Here is a 19,118-nt window from a genome sequence, read left to right on the forward strand (position 1 = left end):
GGGCTGCCAGGCCCCCCTGACGGAAGGGGAGGGTAAGGAGGTTCCATGCCACTCTGGGCTGCCTGCCCGCCCAAACCAGCTCTATCATGGCAGAACGCAGCCGGTTGAAGAACGCCTTTGTCAACGGTAGGGGGATGTTAACAAACAGATAGAGGAATTTGGGCACCACAACCATTTTGAGTATCGCGATGCGGCCCGTCAATGATAAAGGCAGCGTTTTCCACCTCTTCACTTTACTTTCGAACCATTCCATAGCCACCCCAAAGTTTGCCAGCCACAGTTCGTGAGTAGAGCGGCTTATGTGTATTCCTAAATACTTGACCTCGTCTGTGACCCAATCTATTGGGAATTCAGTGTGGCATGCGGTTGTGCCATCCGTCAGCAGCAGCATTACCGATTTAGACCAGTTAATGTCTATGCCAGTGAGGCCGCTATAGCGCACCATTTCTCGCATAAGCGGGTCAAAATTTTCCGATGGATTGATCATGTATATGGTGATGTCATCAGCGTACATGGAAATGAGCAGCCCGCGCGACGTGAACCCAACGCCTCGCTGAGCATGGTGCTGCCTCATGCGGGCTGCTAGTGGTTCCGTCGCGATAGCAAATAACAACGGCGACAGGGGGCACCCCTGTCGTGTACCTCTGGTTATGGGGATTGGAGCTGACATGTGTCCATTTACCCGCACCCGGGCCGTCGGACCGTTGTAAAGTATGCCAATGCTCCTGGCAAACAGCGGGCTGAATCCCATGCGGGTGAAAAGCGTAAGCAGGAATTTCCACTCCAGCGAGTCGAATGCCTTGGTCGCATCCAACAGTGCAGCCGTAGCCTGCACCTTGGGGTCTAAGTAGTGGAGGAGCCCAAACAGCACTCGCAGAATATGTGAAGTGGATCTACCCATCACGAATCACGACTGGTCAGAGAGCGCTATCTGTGGCATCATGTACTTTAAACGGTCTGCAAGCAACTTGGCATATATTTTGGCGTCGAGGTTTATTAAGGAAAGTGGGCGATAGGATTCGGGGTTAGCAGGGTCCTTCCCTGGTTTGAGCAGTGCAATTATCATTGCTTCCCGCATCGATGGAGGGAGGACACCCGTCTCAATGGCCTCCTCGTATACCCTGTGGAGGACGGGAACCAGGATATCCGTGTACTCTTTATAGAAAGCCGCCGTCAATCCGTCAGGGCCCGGTGCTTTGTTAAGGGGCATACTCGCTATCGCAGCACGTATGTCATCTTTCGTGAATGGTAAGTCCATGTACTTACGGGCACTATCATTAAACCATGCTAAAGCTATGGTGTTTAGGTAGTCATTTAGCACCTGATCATCCGGTGTCACTCTAGTGGTGTAAAGGTCTCGATAGTAGTCGGTCATGGTTTGAAGTATGGCTTGCGGCTCCCTGGCCACCCCACCCTCTGTATTTCTAAGTTCCAGAATGTAATCCGCCCCTCTGGGTGCCCTCAGCATGGCCGCCAGCGTGCGACCGGCACGGTCCCCCTCCCCGTAACGTCTGGCCTGACTGTCTTTAGATAGATATGCCACTTCTCTGTCTGCCTCCTTTTGATATTTAGTTAGTGTCGCCCTAAATTCTGCTCGTAGGCTGTCCTTTGGCTCCTCCAACAATGCCGACTCGAGGTCAGCAAGCTCAGTTTCTAGTTTGCGTAGTGTGTCCCGTATGGACCGCAGTACACCTGTTTTCAGCGACATGCAGTGGCCCCTAGTCACCGCCTTGCAAGCCTCCCAAAGTGTGCCCGGCGAGTCCACCGTGCCCTCATTAAATTAAAAAAATTCCTCTAACTTCTCGCGCAGTGCCTGCTGAAAGACTTGATCGCGAAGCGCCCTGGAGGGGAATCTCCAACTAAACGGTTGAATGTAGTGTGCCGGAGTGGACAGCGTCAGGCACACCGGGGCATGATCAGACAATGACCTCGGCAAATGCTCCACCCCTAGTACCATAGTGTGTAGGTCCCGTGAGAGCAACCAGTAGTCTAACCTAGATCACGCCGCTCTGTGGACCGTGATGCAGGTGCCAATGCGAACCCCGGGGTGTAGTCTCCTCCAGGAGTCCACTAAGTCTGCGTCACGTATAATGTCGCCCAATGCCTCCGATGCCCTAGGGTGGTGCGCCCTGGCCGCGCCCTGCCTATCCATAGCATTTGAAAGTACAACATTGTAGTCACCCCCCCACATAATTGCAGCCGGGTCGCAAGCCTGCACCCTATGCCACAGATCGCAAAAGAAGCCCGGGCTATCGTCATTCGGGCCATAGACATTCACCACCACCATTCTCATACCACACAGCGTGCCCACCAACATGAGGTATCGACCTTCAGGATCCTTGATTACTTCATGTGTCGTCCATTGCAGACCCTTTCTGATCAGTACCGCCACCCCTCTGGAGTAGGTTGAGTAAGCAGAATGCGCTATCTCCCCCCACCTGCCATGACGGAGCATTTGTACAGCTTTATCAGTCAAGTGTGTTTCCTGCAGGAGGCAGATGTCTATGTCTTTTCTGAGCAGATATGCCTGCACCAGCCGGGCTTCACGCCTGTCATTCATACCACGCACATTCCAGGTGAGACATTTAATTTGCTTCATGGCGGTAGAATTAGCAGTATCCCTTGTTCTGTCAGCACGCCAGCCGTTTTCCACACATCTCGCCCCCACCCATTCATACAACGCACTTCTTGTCGTGTAAGCCCATCGTGTTCCTGTGCTGATAAAGCGCCGTGACAATGTGCACAATGCCCTAGTCGACTGGGTATGGTATAGCGCACAGACTGCGCTGTCACGCAGTGACTCACTCCATCCAACCTCTCGACCGCAGCCAAACAGTCAACAACAAAACCCCCCAATCTCAAAGTGTATGTCCCTCCCGCTCCAACCCCCCAATCAGGTTGTGCATTCACCCCCCACGTCACCCCCCCCACCCCAACGCCTTTAACTACACACAATAGCGGTAACCAGTGATCGGGAATCATCCCTTGGGGAACGCAGGTCGGCCAACAGACAACCCCGTACTCGTGACAGGGTGATCGAGCGCCGGCCCAGCATGTCAGCTCAAGGCCCCCCCGCCCCCCAGCACTAGCACATTTCAGCGACCCCTCATTCGGATTCAGTTAACTACCAATGTTACCATCAGGCCGTCTACCCCGGCACAGCCGAGGCAGAACACCCCTGCGCAATGATAAGCCCTTAACCCCTGCAGTCACTCAACGTCGCTCAGACTGTCCCTCTGGTCCGGACCCTCTGTATGCGGTTTGGACTTTTGATCTTTGACCAGTTGCTTAGCATACTGCAGGGCGGCCTTTGCGTCCAGGAAAAATGTTTGTTTCCCTGGGCCCTGCACTCTCAGCTTCGCGGGGTAGATTAGGGAATATTTTGTGCCTGTTTGTTGAAAGACTTTTTTTGCTGGCAGGAATTCTCTGCGTGCGGCCTGGACCTGCACGGTGAAGTCCGGGTATATGGCGATGTGGTTGCCTTTGTACTGTACGTCTTGCATTTCTCTCGCCATGCGTAGGATCGTGTCACGGTCTCTGAAATTTAGGATCCTCGCAATGATGGGCCGTGGCGGTGCCCCCGGCCCAGGCCTCGGCCCCAATGTCCTATGTGCCCGCTCGACGAGGAACATCTGTGACAGCCCCGCAGCAAATAGATCTTTCAGCATCTGCTCAACGTAGTGCGCCATGTTCGTGATGTCTGTGGATTCGGCCACCTCCGTTACGCGAACGTTGTTGCGCCTCGATCGGGCTTCTAAGTCCTCATTTTTTTGCTGAATCAGCGCCAGAACCTTGTCCATGCCACGCATTCGTTTATCTAGGTCCGTGTGGCTCTCCTCGATGTCAGACACTCGCGATTCCAACGCCTCTGCTCTGCCCTCCTGCTTATCCATCCGAGCCGTAATGGTGTCCATGCGTGCCGCCAATGCATCCATTTTAGTGTCTATTCCCTGCAGGCTCACCTTCAGTTCCTGGAACATCGATTTGATGTCCGTATCACGGGAGCCGCCCTGCTCCGCCACCGCTGCGTCCGCGTCTCGTTGTTCCTGCTCCGTCTGCTTTTGCCTGGTTTTGTCAAAGGTGAGCCTCGGCTGCCTCGTGTCCGGCTTGTCCATCGCCGCCACACAGCACAGTCGCCAGCCGAGGGCGGCAGAAACCCAATGTCAATTTGGTACAGCAGGCCTAACCCAACGGGTGCCCAACGCAAGTGTCCGCTGATGGCGCTGCAAGCCAGCAGCTCCAGGACGCACCTCGGCCAAGCAGTGCGGCAACCGGCGATCTACGCCGGGACCAGGCAGAGGCAGCGTGACTCTTTGGGGCAGCAGCACCCCCTCGAACTCTCCTAGCTGAGCTGGCCAGCTCCCCAGCGCCTCTACGATGGCTCCCCCGGCCAGGGATCTAGAGGTAAGGCAGGATGCTCCCAGTAATGTAAGTGCTAATCTTCATGCGGACCCCACGTCTCACAATGGGCATTAACGGGCACGGGGCGCTCCAGCCACAGCAATCCGCCGCCCCGCTGTTCACCAGCCGGCGCCGTCCACTGCGGGGCCCGCCAGTGCGGCCGGGATCCCGATGGCGCCCCCGACCAAGATGGCCGCCCTCCTCCTTTGCGGCCAGGCACGGCCCGACCAGCGCCGATTTGCAGGGCACACGTGCACCGCTCGGGGGTAAGGCCGCAGGCACTCTGGGGGGGGCCCGGGTGATCCGTCCTCAGGCGCACCACCACAGCAAGTGTAAGCGCTGCACTCACCGGCCGCCAGTATCCTCCGCAGCTCCGGCCTCCGGTTCGCGCCGAGACCTCCAGGCCCCCCGTCTCAGCCCAGCAGCAGTCGCCAGCAGCGCCAGATCCTCAGCCAGCGCTCCCAGGCACCGCCCGAACGAGGCGAAACCGGAGCTCCGGGCGCTTCAAATGGGCAAGGCGAGTCAGCAGTCCGGCTCAAAACAGCACAGCACTCCTCCGGGCTCAGTTCTACGCAAGTCCCCAGACCTCACGGGCGCGCCAGGCCGCTCCGTCGCAGTCCACCCGCCGACTAACTTTCCTCAGCGGCTCCAGCTCCAGCTCTAGGAGCGGCGTCGGGCAGTCCCAGGCAATGAGTAGTGTGCGGGGAGGTCGAGTGGACCGAGTCCAGCACCCGGTGTTCGGATTTATTGTCGGATTAATGTGCTCGATCGGCGGAGCTGCGATTTCAGGCAGCCATTCCGCTTCGCGACCAAGCCACGCCCCATTTCATGCGTGGGTTTGTATAAGCCTTACAAAAAAATAATACATGGACCTCAGATTCTTCATACAAGCTACACCCTGGACAGGATCGAACTATAGAACCTTCCCATTTGTTCGTCCTGCAGAATAGGGGAAGAGATCCATGCCTACACTGTATATAAAGTTTCTTGGCAAGCGATGATTGGATCAAGTCCAGGGCTGGCTCAAAGCTGTAACTTATTTTCATTTCAAGAAATACAGAGGTCAAATTAATACTGGACTCTGAACGTAGTATTTGGGTCAATTTATGATCCTCTATCGCTTTAGCCAGCGATTTTTTTGGTAGGGCAGCGCATGTCTCCTCTGGATTAAGCCAAAGGTCTTCCCTTCCAATATCGCCTAGGAACTTTTTAATATATGCAAGCCACGGGATGGTACCAGCCCTTGGGAGTGTCATAATTGATTTTAATTCCTCCCTGAAATTGTTAAGTTCTGGTGTGCACCACAGTCGGCGCCAGTACATAACCGGGCGTGAGGCAACCAGATCTACAATTGGCTGGATACCAAAATCCATCCTAAGAGGCTGAAGAGGAGTACTCTTAGGTAATGCTAAAAGTTGCCTCATAAAATGGTTTTCTGACTTTGCTAGAAACTGAACTGCACTATGGCCCCAAAGTTCAGCGCCATAGGTCGCCACACCTCTTGCCTGGACCTTATAAACCTCTACAAGCGGGCTGATTAACTTTAACATGCTGTCCCTATACATCTTCAGGATGCCCCCAGAAACTTGGACCAGTTTCAAATTGGCCTTCGATATCTGGGCTCCCCAATCCATTTTATTGCTTAGTGTTAACCCCAAATAATCAAAGACAGTTACTCGCTCCAGCGGCAGATTGTCCAGTTTTGGAATGGGACAATTTGTTGTGTCCGCATGCAGAACCATATATTTGGTCTTGTTAACATTAATAACCAGGTTCCTATTTCTGCAGAAAGTAGCGAAGCCCTCCAGGACTCTTTCCATCCCCATGGCGGTCTTGGACAGGAGCAGAGTATCGTCTGCGAACATTAGTGCAGGTATTTTCCTTCCAGCTAGCCTGGGTGCATCAATGTCTGTTAGAGCTAGCAATTCTTCCACAAGACCGTTTAAGAAAAGAGAGAAGAGGGTCGGTGTGAGCACACAACCCTGCCTCACACCTCTTTCAACGGGGAAGGGGGATGTTAATTCGCCATTTTGGCCATACCTTACCCTGGCAAAGGTGTCTTTATGTAAAGTTTCCAAGAGATAACACAGGTATGGGGGGACACCCATTCCCTTCAAAAGGTCCCACAACTGTCGTCGGTCTACCATATCAAAGGCAGACTTTAGATCAACAAAGGAAAGGTAAAGACTACCTCCTTCCAATTTGATAGCTTTCCAATAGATCATCTGCAATCTAAACAGTTGATCTATTGTTGACATTTTTGATCTAAAGCCCACCTGTAAGGGGGTCAGGATGTTAAACTCATCCATCCATGCTTGGAGCCTCCCCAATAGAACGCGTGCAAAGATCTTCTGTGCCACGTCTATTAGGCTAATCGGCCTGTAGTTTGCCGGGTCCAGGGGCGAACCCTTTTTATGTATCGGGATAATCTCAGCACCGGCCCATGTATGAGGCATTGGCATTCCTAAAAAGATTGCATTAAAAAGATTTTGCAGATAGGGAGCCCATACAACCTGTTCACTCTTATAGAGGTCACCCGGTATCCTTTCTAGTCCGGGTGCTTTATTAGGGAGGACTTTTTTCAGGGCCAATTTAACCTCTTCCAGTGAGCATAGATCGTCGTCAGACATAGTCAACAAAGGGTCTTGCCTGGATAGTGATTCATGGGGTTCTGGGGCTATTGGATTACTGGCATAAAGGGCTTGATAGTGCCGGCGCCAAAAGTCCTCCCCCAAATTAGGTTGGACTGCTACTTGGGAGACAGAGGACCCAGTTTTAACCAAATTCCAAAATGCCCTGGAATCCTTTTTCCTTAATGTGATAGAGATTTCCTCCAATCTATTATACTCCCATTCTTTTTTTGCGTCTGTAATCACTTTCTTGTAGTGACCCCTCGCCTCCTTAATCAATACCGTATTCCCCCCTTTTAGTTTTACTAGGAGTGATGACTTAGCCTCTCTACAGGTTTTGGTAAACCATAAAGATCTCTCTCTCAAATTTTGAGAGTTCCTCCTTATTCCCCGATAAAAGTACCCCTCTAAGGTTGCGCATAGCTCTATATGAGTAGAGCCTATATTACCCTGATGAAAAGGGGTAAGTCCCATTGCAGCAGGATCCAGAGCACGCTCTAAAAGTGGATAAATCTCCCTGTACATATCTCCAAGCTCAGTTTGGGACTGGGCAATCTTTTCCCATCTAACTCTTCGACCTCCACATGATGTAACCAAGGGGAGTAAATGATTAGTATCCCTAGGTTGATATAGGGAATTATCATAGCCTTTCAGAGTAGATACAAGGGGATTATGATTGCTTTCACTGCGATTTACTACCTGAAAATCCAAAACCCTAGACCACATATCCAATTTAATCATTATATAATCTATGATGGAGGCATAACTATTCCGTTGGAATGTGAATTTGCCAGGGTTGTCTGCTGGGTGCCTTCCATTACATGCCCTCAGGGAATGGGTAAGGATTAGTGTAGTGAGTTGAAGAACCAGGGGTGTCCATCCCTTCGTTGGATATGAATTACAAGGGGGAATTACCCATACTTGATCCTCTTCTTGAGTAACTGAACTGGACACACCATTTAATGGTTCGAAATGGCAGTTGAAGTCACCGCCTATAAGCAAATGTTCCTGCGTGGGCAATATACACAGGAAATCTTCTAGTTTTGACAAGGCACTAGATTTTTGACCATACTTCACAGGGCGAGAGTACATATTAATTAGATTCAGCTCGGGGTGATCCCCAAATGTTAAGGCTATGCACATAATATCCAATGAGCCAGTATCAATTACTCTAATTGCGCACCCCAAATGTGTTTTACCCAAATGCACAATCCACCTGATGGTCTCCCCCTTAGGGCCCTTACTGCTGAAACCCAGTACGTAACAAACCCAAGGCGATGACATGCTTTCGTTGCCCAGGTTTCTTGAAAAAGGCATATGTCGTGACCATCTATGAACTCTCCCCAGTCCGGGGAGTCCAGCAATGGGCCGATACCTGCCAAGTTCCAGGATAGGATTTTTAGGCCCGCTCCATGCTCTGGTTTTTGGGTATTGTTGACTCCTATTTGTGGGCCCATGTGGGGCTGTGTGGATTGACCAGGTGTGTCCCCCCCATTCTCTGTTAACTCTGCAGATAGGGGGAGACTAACAGTCATTAATTGAGTGGAAGCGATACCAGTCTCAGTTCTATTAGGATCTTGAGCACATTCCATAGCCAAATCAAATTGCTGAAGTAGCCCCTGTGAAGCAGTGGGTGCTACCCTTAAGCATACTTGTTTATCATGTGCCTTTCTCTGTCCAGAAAGAGTTTCCTGTCTTCCTACCTGAGTGTGACCCACCCCCTGAGGACCAATGATTTTTGTGGCCTCACCTACCGGATGCAGTCAATCAACAAGGTCGAGGGTACTGAACCTATTGTGACAATGGATAGGGGGGCATGCATCATAATGAGGGGCCACTCTAGTCCCAAAGGGGCCCCTACCCCTTTCCCTCATAACCCCATTTTGGTCCACAGAACCTAATACAAGGTTGGGTACTTTGATTGGGTAAAAAAAAGAAAGGGGAAGAGATTGGATTCCGTCCGAGGGGTTAGCCCATCCTCCATCCACCAGAAACTTAGTCACCCCTTTATCCCTGAAGGTTACGAGGATACAGTCACCCCTTAAATTTTCACACTCCTGCCCACCCATTCCACTCTACGCACCATCATAATTTCCCCGTCAAGATAAGGTGGCAGGGGTCTATTTACACGGAGCCAATACATGACCTTATTCTTCAGGGCCATGTATGGTTCAATTTTATCAGCAGGTAGTTCAGGGACACCAGTTAGAACCACTACATGGGGGCTACACGCTGGGGGGAGATCTGGTCTTGGTAATTTTATTTTAAGACCAGGATGATGATTGTTACTACAATCAGTGGGAGGCACTATTTTGTGCAATTGGGGAAAATTCCTATCCACCCTAGCATCAGTAGAGGCCTGGGCGATTTGGAGAGGATGGGTGGGGGCAACAGTTCTCTCACTACTTAGCAGTTGGTCCCTACCGGGTACCATTGAATTACTAGATGGATCTATCTCATTCTCTCTTGGAACCGGCAAGGGAGCTTGTTGTAGGGGTGTTAATAGACAAGGACCCTTCTTAGTTTGGTGAGCCAACTCGCTGCAATTTGGGTCGGTGGCACTGAGAATCAGCCTTATTTTTTCTTCTACAATGACTAATCGCTTGAATAGTGGAGATAAGCTCCCTGAAATCAATGACTCCATCTTTACCCAAAAAGCATCATCAATTGAACATTTAGAGCATTTAGGGGGCTCACTCAAAATAAGTTCAGGTGACATAGGCGGTATGATCTCCAATCCTGAAGTTATAGATAAACCTTCCTGCTCAGGTGGATCACTATGTCCATTATTCGAATTGAGAGTGTTTTTAGATTTTTTATTGTTGTTATGGCTCATCGGTTCTCCCTCGCGCTTCTTCCCCTTTGATGGATTTGTCCTTGGGCCTTTACTCCTCACGGACTGCTCCGTCTTTGACCTTGTTGAAACAGTATTTATAAAGATGGGGGCGGGTGGTAATGGCTCTCTCCTTTGGGCTGATGACTCATTTAGCTCTGGCTCGATTGGCCTTGATACCACTAACACCCGTTGTGTTGCTGTTACATCGGGGGGTGCCTCGGTGTGATTAGCCTCATAAAGAACGTTTGAACCTTTATTGGGAGAGCAAGCTGACAAAATGCCTCCTAAGGAGGAATGTTTTCCTGATAGTGGCTCTAATGATAGCCGGCGTTCAGTGGCAGCTATTTCATATGCCAGAACGTTACTGGCTCGGGTAATAAAGTTCCGTAAGGTCTCGGCCATGCTGCCGCCTTTACTCATCTCCCAGTGAAAGTGGATGGCTAACAAATGGATCGGACCACTCAGTCCCAAGTTGAAGTTTGGTGATGTTGCAAAGGGGTTGAAACTTTTACCAGATAGCAGATGCAGCTTCCTCGTTTAGCTGGTGGGACGTCGAACATAAGGGGGGGGGGCACGGCCCGGCCTCCGCCGGTCTCGAACGGGCTCAAAAGGGCCCACCCTTTGCCCGGGCTTCGCCCCGGACTATGCCTCGCACGCGTCCCGCTTACGCGTGAGTGGGGGAGCAATTAAAATAGCGTGGGAGGGAGGGGCCGGGAAGAGGCACCAGCTGCGGTAGATGTTGAAGTCGGCACAAGGCCAGCTGGTCCTCGCAGTCCCGGGAATTAATTAAAAAAGATTCGGAACACCACTCTGCCTCTGTTTCCCCACAGCGAAGTTCTCCGATGAGTTCAAGGTACTGGACACAATTTTGCCACCAAGTTCAGCCTCCGAGCGGCACCCGAGCAACTGACCAATGCTGTAACTCAGGTTCCTAACAAACAACTAATTGGCTAAAGGTGGCCAGCTTGCTGCTTTGAAAGCCACACAAAGAAAACCACACACAATTCTTCCGTGCAGGTCATCAGGTATTTAAGAGCTCCAGTCCCGCAAGACAGAGAGGGGGCCCGGCGCCGCGGGGGTTGGAACAGCACTATATGGCGCGATCACCACGCCCCCCACGGCCCCCCCAGCGGCAGCTGTAACCAATGCGGGCGTTGTGGCACAATGTACTCAGCGTCCCCTGGCGCTTGCTGCCTTCGCTCCCCCCGCTATGAAAATGGAGGGGGGTCTGCAACGGGCTGAGAGAGGCTAGTCTCCTTGCCTCGCAGTCTATTCACACTGCCGCCAGGATAGCTTGATTCCAGTGGCATGGAGAGCACGGGACCCATGTCTGGGCATACCCGTCTCACTCGGGGTGACAAATGCAAAAACAACAGTTGATGGACAGAATTCAGAGCAATGTCATACATTCACCCCAGTACAGAGATCTGGGCCTAAATCCATCGTTTTTTGCTCACCATGCCATTCCAGTATGAACCCAGCCATATGTAAATCAGTCTTGACCCTGTGCCTCATGGGAACAGTCCAGCCCGAACTGCCAAGCCTATGGTGGCACAGCAGAATGGTCATCATGTAGGTAAGCCCTGGTGATGGATTGGTAAAGTGTGAGTCCTTTCAGAAGTCACATAGCAGACGTCCACCACATACAGTGAGGCTTCTCTTTGCAAAGGGAGAACCTTTTCGAAGACTTCTGTTGAGGACCTCCATGGATACCCTAGACCAAAGGAACACCGATGAACATGGTGTTTGAGTGACATTCATATCCTAGGCAGCCAGTCGGATGGCATTGTCACCTCTGATAAAGGCTGCTTGCAATGACAGACTCTGCAGCGGCACCTCGATTGTGAACGCCACTGCTGCCATCAAAATGGGACGGAATATCAACCACTTTTTTCCAATGTCTATTAACTGCCTTACTCAATACAAAGAGATACCTACTGTACATCAGGCGCGGTGCGTCCATTGGGGTGTTGGGGCGTTGCCCCCGCCCGCGCCCGCAGCTCCCTCCTCGGTGTCTCTGAACTTAGTTTACTTAAGTTCAGAGAAGCCGAGGGTGGGGAGAACTGACAATGCATGTCAGGCGTCATGTTGACTGACATGCATTGTCAGACAGGCCAGGGAAAGGCAGCACTGCAGCACAAGTGCGCATGAGTGGGCATGGAGAGTAATTTTTAGCCCGTGCCCAGTCCTGCGTACTTGTGTTTTTACTGCCTTGCGCATGCCCATTAGGAGCCCCTCGGTCTCCTAATGGGCAGGCGGCGGGCGTAGCATAAGCTGTGCCCTCAGCCAATCCTGGCGCTGCAGCAGCACCAGGATTGGCTGAGGGGTTGCCACTCCAGTGCTGACGTGGTGTTCCGGTTTGAAGGGGGCAGAGGCGCCAACGTGGACCAGGAGCAGAGGCGGTCAGGTAAGTTTTTGTTTTAATTTTATTCAGTTCTCCCGCTGCTGGCAGCTGCCTCCCCCCTCCTTCCGCGCTAGAGCAGTAGTTCATTCAGGTGGTGCTGAGGTACACCGAGGAGCAATAGCGGAGGTACAGGGGGCAGAGAGGCACCATGTACCAGCCGGCGAGGCTGACAGCAGCTCTGTACAGGTGAGAAGCGGTACGTGGGTATAGCGAGGACTGATACCGGAGGTACGAGAGGCTGACAGGAGCCGTGTACCAGCCGGTGAGGGCTCACAGCGGCTCTGCACGGGGTTGATGTGGTACGGGGTTTAGAGAGGAGTAGTTCCGGAGGTACAGGAGGAGGGGACAAGAGGCGCGTTGTACTAGCAGGTGAGGGCTCACAGCAGCTCTGCACAGGTGAGAAGTGCTACGGGGGTACAGAAAGGAGAAGTACTGGGGTACTGGGTGTGCTAAGAGGCACCCTGTGCAGCTCTGGCACCGCATGACAAAAAGTGATTGGGAGCCAACAAGAAAAGTCAGGGAAACTAGCACCAGGGTAGGGCACAGGCAGAAAGGCAGGTGTGCGGGATACGAATAAGCTAGAGCGATAGAAATAAACAGATAGCGGTTGGAGAGAGAGAGGTGAGGAGAGGTAGAGGCGAGAATAAACGGAAGCGTGTGCACCACACCAGGCTTGGCAGCTTTATCTCCCACCTTTGCGCCGAAGTGGTAAGCTAGCGTCCAGGTTATGTTACGGGGCACTCCTCCAGCACTTTTACGCCCCGCCATTTTCAAATGTCACCAGCCGCCCCTGCTGTACATTGGATTCCATGTATCCTGATCTCTGAACTATGGCATTCTATTACACCTAAACTCACAACAAACTGCTCTGTAGACATGGCTGGTCTTATTAGACTTAAAAGACTGTGAATTGCAATATAAAGTAAAATAAAAGAGAAATACAGGATCATTAAATTAAGAATATAGATATATAACTCTATTTTTGGCCAATTCTTACATGTATAAGAAGTATAAGGAGGATATCTCTTGTACAACACAAATATTGTAATATTGGTTTCTGATAAGCAATTTTTATTTTTTCAGGTGGGCAGTAGAAGAGTGGTGCAGTACGGTGCTGGAATCATGTTTGTTTTGGGGACTGTGGGCAAGTTCACTGCTCTCTTTGCATCAATCCCCGACCCTATACTCGGAGGAATGTTTTGCACATTATTTGGTAAGCCGCTAAACATTGTAGTCTGTTTCAGAAATTTCAAATACATTGTATCTACTGAATCACACAGTAGAAGACTGTACATTGTGTGTGTGGCCATTCTAGGCATTATTTATTCATGTTAGTGTGTTGTATCAAACTAATTTGTCATCGTTCACCTGTTTCGGAGCTAAGACAATTAACAACTGTGTGGAGGTGGTGGTGGAAATAACTTGGTAGCAATGCCGTCCTTGTGGCCGGAGTAATTATATGGTTAGCTTCAGTAACTGGAAGTTAGTTGACAAAAATTCAAGATGTTATTATTGGTGTGAAACTAAATAAATGCAATCTCGGAGATACCAAGCACATTCATTAATTCATTTTTTTATTTAGTCCATAAATTGAGTTTCCCATCATTTTAGTTAAATCTTTATAGACTCCATGACAATTGTGAACTACAAAAAGAAACATTCCAAAGGAGCTTGGAGACATCTAGCACAGACAAAGACTGTTTTGCAGCCAAAGACCTGAAAAAGAAACTTGGCTGAAAAACACATGTTGCCATTGTTGGTCTGTCAAGAAAAATTGATAACACTCTTTTAAAAGCAAGTGGAGCAACAACTCTCCCTGAACAGCAGTAGGAAAAGGAAAGAAAGATGGAATGACTACTTCCTAAGAAACATGAAAAGAGATATCTTTAAGCATGAATGCTGGATCAGGATCTGCAAGAAAGCAGGGGGTATAATAAACTGAGAGCTCCCCAATTCTCCAAGCAGGAGTGACCAACCAGTCAACATCGTGAGGAGAATCATGAAATTCCAGAAGAGCTTTTATAGTGAACCATTGAGACTTCAGTGCAGAAAGTGATGTATTAAGATATAAACAATCCCACAAAAATTGTAAAACCGAGGCAAGTGGGCTTGAAGTAGCCCAAGAAAACCACTTGTAATACTAATAAAGACAAATTCTGGGATGAGGAAAAACCCTGCTCAGTTGGTCTGCGTGCACTTTGTCTACTCCTCTGATGTGAACTGCTTATAAAGTCAGAAAGCGAGTCTGTGCTCAGGCTCCTGGCTGGCCTGCCACTGAGTTCAAGGTTTGGAACACGTACTTCCCTGGCAACTGATGGATGCCAAAATAATCTTCTGAACTTGAAGTGCATGCAGATAAAAATGTTGGAATGCTCTCATAACAATGGCGAGTCCCTTCAATCTGTGGATTTGCTGCTCTCTTCTTGACAGGAATGAGGCCTTAACATTGGTCTCCATTACAGAGTGCTGGCACCTATTGTGAACATTATTGGAGAATCCAGATGCATGAGAAACCTGTGATAGGGTCCTTGGTTCAAACCACCAGAAGAGAGCTTCCCTTATCTTCTCAGTGACTGACACTAAAGTTTCCAAGCTCTGAGAAAATGAACACTGAAACATCTGCATGTGCCAAAGTAGAGGACATAAATGAAACCTTTCTCATTGAACAGTGAAGAAACAGGCCATCATATGAGCTTGGCCCACCATACACTTCCTTGCTGGTGCTTCTTGGAGGGCTAGCAGATTTGAAAGCAAGGACTGAAGATGAAGGCTTCTGGAAGGAGACTCTGCCTAAGCCCTACTTGAATTTGGCCCCTTTGTAAGCCATATCTTTTGAAGGTTGGAGCTAACATTTTTGGATTTTCAGAATGAACCCAAGACTTTTCAGGATGACTTCAACTCTTCCAAAAACTGGATTACTGCAGTTCTTAAGGAGCATGATTTAACCAATCATCCAGATATACAAATAGTGTAATTCCTTGAAAATGGAGACGAGACTCGATCAGAGCCACGACTTTCGTGAAGACTCTCTGGACTCACCTCAGACCAAATGGCAAAACTCTTAACCGGCAATGGTGATCCTGAATGCTTGAAAGATGATTTCTGGAACTTGGAACAGTATCTTCTAAAAGAAGAGGAGTGCTTTTGTTCTTTAAGAATTCGGTGCAGCCAGTCATCGCCTCATGACCAAAAAGACAGGAACTTTTGAATGGCATCTTGAGTGCAGCAGACTTTTGAGCAGCATCCATTTTCCATTCCTTCAGGTAAAGTTTGCAACTGAGTCACCTCGCCCTAATGCTGACGCCCTCACAACATCAACGACAATGTCCAACAAAAATATTCCCTTCTCTCTATATTCATTCCAGTAGATCAGAACATTCTTTAGCATCTTGAACTGCCTTGAACAAGGCTATAAAATCTGAAAGTAGAGATTGTGAGGTATATCCACCATAAACATGTAGTGCCAAGTGTGATATTGCAAAAAGATTATTTTCTGCTGGATCTGTAATGACGCTTTCTTATGCCACTGAAGCTAAACCCACAAGACCGGCAAATTCTGAGTCCACATGAACTGTATCAGGCAACTTAGATTCCATACCTTCAAGGGGCAGCATACATTTTGGGAGATTAACCTTGTCAGGATCTTTCCAGTCTTGCAATGCTACGTCCTGCACACACTGATGAATTGAAACCCCAGCAGCTTTCGGCACCTTCTGAAATTGTCATAACAATGTCACATCAGAATGCTAGGGTTCTCAGCAGCCAGAAATCTCCTATTGTCCTTCGCATTACCAATAAGTCTGGAAGTATGTCTTGAGGAATATATTTTCCCCTTTGGTCAGTGGAAGAGGCAGATTCTGGATGGTCAAAAGGTAGAAATGGTTTCGGATTTTGTTTACTTGGGTATCCACATAGCTAAAGGTGCAAAATGGGGGAAACATATAGAAATGGCGGCTCTCAAATTCCGCCAAACCACTGACACTATAGGTGTCGAACACAAAAGGTCATTGACCAAACCCATAGCGCCAGTACTACAAGTATACGAAGCCAAAGCCATTAGTTCGGTGCTCTACGGCTCAGAGCTTTGGGGCTATGGGAATCTTGCACCTCTAACGCTCGCCGAGAATAAGTTTCTCCGAAATCTAATTGGCCTCCCTAAAAGCACACCCATGAGGCCTCTGCGTTGCGAATTAGGCAGAAAAGCCATCCTAGATATTGCTAGTTTAAGACCCATTCTATATTGGCGGCGCTTATGGGTTACCCCCGAACTCGCTCATTATGCAAGGGGCTTCCTGGATTTAATAAATAGCGATAAGTTCCACAAGATAGGATGGCTGTGGGAATTGAGCAAAATGTTGGGGTCTTTAGGAATGAATGAGCTTTGGGAGAACCCAGAGGAGGCCCTGTTCCCGTCCAAAGTAACTATAAAAACCAAGTACTGGGAAATGGTCGAACATCGGGACTGGAATGAAGCCAACCCGTCTTCCATGGAGGGTCTATTCCTTGAAGTAAAAGCTTCTCCTCATTTAGAGCCCTATTGGGATACTATAACCAAACCCCTGGACAGGAAGTTATACTTCCAGCTCAGAGTGGGGTCTCTCCCAATCAGATCATTAACTGGAAGATGGGTTGAGGGTAGTTCTCAAGTCTGCCCAGTTTGTAAAGCAGGGTCTGAGACCATTGCCCACTTTCTCTTTGTGTGCGGGGCTTACTCAGTCCCTCGACGTGTATGGCTGAAGGCTATGTGTAAACAGCTGGGCACAAGAGTAAGTGATACTGCTCTAAGGATTATCTGTACCAGCCCTTCAACATTCATTGCTGTGGCAGTTGCCAAATATCTGGGATGGGCCTGGGCCATCAGAAAAAAAATTCTTGTCTAATGGTAGTATAGGAGAAAAGAATTTAGACCATTGCTTGCTCTCCCAGTTATGAAAATTTTGCCTCTCTGCTTCCATATTGGCTAAATAATTTTATTTTACGATCTTCAGTATCATGGATGTATTTTAACGTTTTTTATCCTTTTTTAAACAACAAGTTTTTATAAGAGATTGTTTATATGCTATGTACGCTTCATGCTTTTATGAGTTTTTATCTCGAATAAAGCTAAATTGAATTGGTAAAAAATTGAATTGGCAGATTCTTCACTGCCATCAGAACTAGACTCAACACATTAAAAATGTGTAGCTTTTCACTATTATCAAATGAGTTCTTCTCCAAAGAATGCAACGTGAAATGAGTCTCTTGATCCATCCTTCCCCATCCTTCCTCTTGTCATGCCCTGTCCTCTTAGGTGAGAGGTCCTCGAGGAACTTAAAGAAGATGTTGAAACATACCTCCTGTTATGTGACTGTTTCCCTAATGTGATTAACAGAAACAGGGTTCCGCTGTTGAAAATAGCCATCCTTTGAAAGCATCCATCAAAAGCAGTCTCTGAAATACTTGCTTCTCGAAGGTCAGCAGAATAGCCTTTAAACTCCCCAAAACTTATCTATGGTGCATGCCAAATGTACTGCCCCCTGGGAACCGTTGTTCTCCTCACCACACCACTCTACCAAAGCAAAAGTACACGCCTGTGCTGTAGCATCTTCTTATCATGCCGGCTCCAAATCAGGAGTCTACAAAAACTAAAAGCAAAGATGACAGATCGCATGCCCGGTAAGGACCCAAATTATGCCAACCAGCACACAAATTAAATAGACGGCTGTTTACTACATAAAAACAGATTCTAAATCGAATTTCTGTATCTACATTGTAAGCTAATTACCCCGCAAGCTCCATATCGGCCTACTTCCTTGCCAAGAAGAAGGAAGTATAGGAGAGATGCTCCTCTTATCTCTGGTAAGTTTCTTCAACCAGCCCCTCGACGCAAGCAGAAGTGGCTATGCAGCCAGGGATCCCTTCAAAATACTCCCTCATGTTTGCTGCTTCCACAAAGAAGTTCTAATTCCCTCAAAACTAGCAGATAAATACACCGGAACCCACACTAAAGACAAAGATAGGCAGAGGTCTCTATCAGCGAGTTCTTCATCTCAGTCGAGACAGAAACCAAAACAGGAGGCTGCTGGAAATACTAGCCCAATTCATGGCACCAGTGTAGGATGGATGAGGCTGGTATTTAGTGCTCCTGATGTTTCCTATCTCTGAGGTAGGGTTCACTTTAGAAGTAATAAATAAGATGAGGATTAAATAAATAAAGCTAATGCAACATGAAACTGGTTATTGTACTGTTTATCCTACCAGTATTGTGAACTGGTCCAGAAAAACTCTTGCAACAGCAAATCAATAACTACAGGTAGGTAAGAAAACAGCTAAACAGCAACAGAGACAAAGCCTGGTGTGAAGTAGAAAAAAGAGCCAAAGAGGCTGCTAACACGCACAGTTGCCAGGCAATGAAAATCTGGAAGTGCAGCCTTCTTATATTGCTCTGCCCACCATGAGCTGTAAGAGGAACATGGTTGCCATTTGGATAGATATAACCTCTATTCCCTACCCAGTGTAACTTTGCCATCTTGGAGTGGAATTACATCAATGCTTGCATGCATGCTTCCCCAGCCTCCCTCTCCTAGGTAGCCATAAATTCCATGTTACCTTCCCATCAGTGGAGACTCATCCTTATGGGCTTCAGGGCAAGGCCCTCCTTGTTTTCTGGCCTTGCTTTATTATTTTTATTTAAGTTTTATTGATCGCATTATGCCCATAGGCATCAAAGCACAACCTCTGGAAAAGAAGCTGCTGAAAGAGACTACAGAAGGGAGAATAGCCAAGTTTTCAATTGCTTACAGAAGGCCATATGAGAAATTAAACTAGCAACGCGAATCAGCAGTGTGTTCCACAATTTAGCCGCTGC

General features: G+C 48.7%; 1 protein-coding gene across 3 annotated transcripts in view; it reads left to right on the forward strand.

The window, feature by feature from the left end:
- Positions 1 to 19,118, forward strand: part of SLC23A1 (solute carrier family 23 member 1) — a 473,358-nt gene that overhangs the window by 436,418 nt on the left and 17,822 nt on the right. For all 3 annotated transcript variants that reach the window (XM_085617881.1, XM_085617882.1, XM_085617880.1), the window contains one exon: positions 13,355 to 13,484. In XM_085617881.1, coding sequence (XP_085474007.1) covers positions 13,355 to 13,484 — 130 coding nt within the window. The remainder of the gene's footprint in view (positions 1 to 13,354; positions 13,485 to 19,118) is intronic.

The sequence above is a fragment of the Triturus cristatus genome, chromosome 7, assembly GCF_964204655.1.
Source record: "Triturus cristatus chromosome 7, aTriCri1.1, whole genome shotgun sequence".
Taxonomy (NCBI): Eukaryota; Metazoa; Chordata; class Amphibia; order Caudata; family Salamandridae; genus Triturus; species Triturus cristatus.